This window comes from Cyprinodon variegatus, unplaced genomic scaffold, assembly GCF_000732505.1.
Source record: "Cyprinodon variegatus isolate N-32 unplaced genomic scaffold, C_variegatus-1.0 Scaffold11, whole genome shotgun sequence".
NCBI classification, from domain to species: domain Eukaryota; kingdom Metazoa; phylum Chordata; class Actinopteri; order Cyprinodontiformes; family Cyprinodontidae; genus Cyprinodon; species Cyprinodon variegatus.
In genome coordinates this window covers 1,121,608-1,124,453 of record NW_015150464.1, presented here as the reverse complement: position 1 = coordinate 1,124,453, position 2,846 = coordinate 1,121,608, and the positions used below count along the sequence as shown (strand labels likewise).

The 2,846-nt window shown below is 33.6% G+C and overlaps 1 protein-coding gene across 1 annotated transcript in view; it reads left to right on the top strand.

Annotated features, from left to right (window-relative positions):
- The first annotated feature begins 1,871 nt into the window (after positions 1-1,871).
- Positions 1,872-2,846, top strand: part of mcmbp (minichromosome maintenance complex binding protein) — an 18,670-nt gene continuing 17,695 nt past the window's right edge. Inside the window, exon 1 of the mRNA XM_015380324.1 lies at positions 1,872-2,047. Within this exon, the coding sequence (XP_015235810.1) occupies positions 1,990-2,047 (58 nt within the window). The 5' untranslated portion in view covers positions 1,872-1,989. The remainder of the gene's footprint in view (positions 2,048-2,846) is intronic.

The window sequence follows — 2,846 nt, the reverse complement described above, 5'->3', positions numbered from 1 at the left end:
ACTGTTGTTTTTTTTTTTCAAGCGCAATAAACTGTCTAGATCTGTAAAGCTATATATAAACACATCAATATGACATCGCACCAAGCGTATGACTTATAGATCTGCAAAAATCTTGCAGTTACCTGGGTAACTGCACGTTAATTTGAAACCCAAAAACAAACACTTTTTCTCGCTACTGCCACCTGTAGGCCAGGAAGATATCTATATTTGCGATAGCTAAAAAAATTTTTTTTTTTTTTTACTTTTTTTTTTAAATAATTGTACGGAAGAGGATTAGGTCCACTAAATAAATGAAAGACGTTAACTGATTTTTAAATTTTATTTCAGTTTAACATTGGAAAAAAGTGGGAATTCTGACTTTAATCTCAGAATTCTGACTTTTTTTCCACATAATTCTGACTTTAATCTCAGAATTCTAACTTTTTTTCTCAGAATTCTGACTTTAATCTCAGAATGCTGACTTTAATCTCAGAATTCTCACTTTTTTTTTCAGAATTCTTAATTTTTAATCAGAATGCTGACTTTAATCTCAGAATTCTGACTTTAATCTCAGAATGCTGAATTTTTTCCCATATTAAACTGAAATAAAATGTAAAAATCAGTTAACTTTTTTTTTTTTTCAGTGGCCCGATTTCTCTTCCATATAAGTGAACTTCTGTTTTTAACCTATATTTGAAGGGATTAGTGGTACAACAGAATTACACACAAAAAAAAACATCATAAGAGTCATAACAATATGATATACTTGACATAAATATATTTTGGCATAAAATTCACTGAGGGTCTCAAACAGCTTAGGCTCGCTTCTGAACATAATTTATAATAATCAACAGTTTATAAAAAAAAAAAAAATTAGGTGCACGTACGATTAAATCGATAAATATAAATTTCAATTGCTATATCAAAATATAACATTAAGGTCTGTCTTGTTTTTGTTTTAAGGGTTTTAAATGGAAAGTTGCCACTCTCCATATGTATTCCTAATGGGTTGTTCTACGCACAAAAAAAGGTTAAAATGTACGTTTACGGTGCAACAATTTTTTTTTTTGTACCCAAAGTCTTTATTTAGAACATCATGATACAGAAAAAAAAGAACTTATGACGTCATAACGGGAATGCTTCTCCAACAGACAATCTTGAGCACATTTATAGACTCACACAAATTTATAGACTCACAAAAGCAGCTTATTAAATTTCTCAGATGGCTTAAACTTAGCCAAAAAAAAAAAAAAAAATCTGCATTTATGAACAAAAAACGTTCCCAGTATTTAATTTACAAAGATATATATATATCGCAAATGTAATTATTGTTAAATTTCAGTTCCTCAGGTTAGGAGCCATCCACACATGTTGATGAAATATGATCTAAATCCTAATTGAAACAGAACAAGCATCCAGCAAAATTGAATTAGATCTAGTTTTCAAGAAAACATTAGTATGGTAAATTTTATTTCATATTTTAAAATGAAATTAGAGATCATACCTAACTCATAATATTTAAGAATATATTTCTGTTTAAGTTGAACAAGGAATAAAAACTCTCCCAATTAATTAGTCTGTTATCTAGAATGTCTATACCTTCTATATGTAGCTGATTTATAGGAGAGGAAGTTTTTGATGAATAAATATCTTCTTTAATCATAGATCTAAGAGCAAATGGGGTAGCTTTTATCAACTATTATAAGTCAAAAAATAAATAGAATTTCAAGTCAACTTCTTCAACGATAAGAAATCACCATCATCATTCAGGAAATGTGAAAATTAACATAATATATCTGTTGGGCAACAAAGGTTGAGATAGATCGAACAGGCACCGCTCTCCGGTTAGTCCGGGCGTTAATATCAAACCAACCCCAAACTGACGCAATTTTCCCGCCCTCGTTTTTGCTCCGATCCTGTGTGTGACGGGAAAGTCAACAAAGTAGAGGATTCACACAACTCTCCCCGGCGTATATTGTTATCAGCCCGGCTCGCAGTGACAGCTGAACCATGCCTTCCACTCATGACTGGATTAACGAGCCTCTGGCGGTGGTGGAGGGGATGTTCGGTAAGACTCCGCGGAACTTTCTCTTTCTGACAGCGAGCGTCAGCGCGTGGAAGCTGCTAGCTAGCCGCGGCTAGTGAGCACCATGCCAACAGCTCATCACATGCTGCTGGGCTTTTATCTTCTTCCATAACTTCACTTTGATTTCAACACAGAATAACTGAAAGGTTTAGGTAAAGCCCCGCCCACCTCTAGAACCACAGGAGCTTCATCCAAACCTGTGGAGCTTTGGTCCCCAGATGGTTTGATTCTGGGAACCAGAGCAGCAGCAGAATTCACTGATGACTGAGTTCAGGTTGCAGATAGGCAGAGGTGGCGTTTCTTTCTCAGTCGCTTCATTATCTAATCAAGATACGCTTCCTTCTAATTTTAATATCATCAACAAGTTTATCTGTTTCTGTTTTTTGTTTTTTTTATAAATGCAGGATAATATTTCAAGCATTTATTTCTTTTAATTGTTTTGATTCTGACTCACAGACACAGTCACCCAGAACACAGCAGTTTACGACAGAGGGTCAGGGCCAGGCTGGAGATTTTATTTCTTCTATTTCGACAATAAAGTCGAAACATTACGAGATAAAGTCATAAAATTTCGAGAATTAAGTCATAAAATTACTAGAATAAAATCATAAAAGTGTAAGAATAAAGTCTTAAAAGTGCAAGAATAAAGTTGTACAATTACAAGAATAAAGTCGTAAAAGTATGAGAATAAAGTCGTAAAAGTACGAGAATAAAGTCGTAAAAGTACGAGAATAAAGTCGTAAAAGTACGAGAATAAAGTCGTACAATTACGAGAATAAAG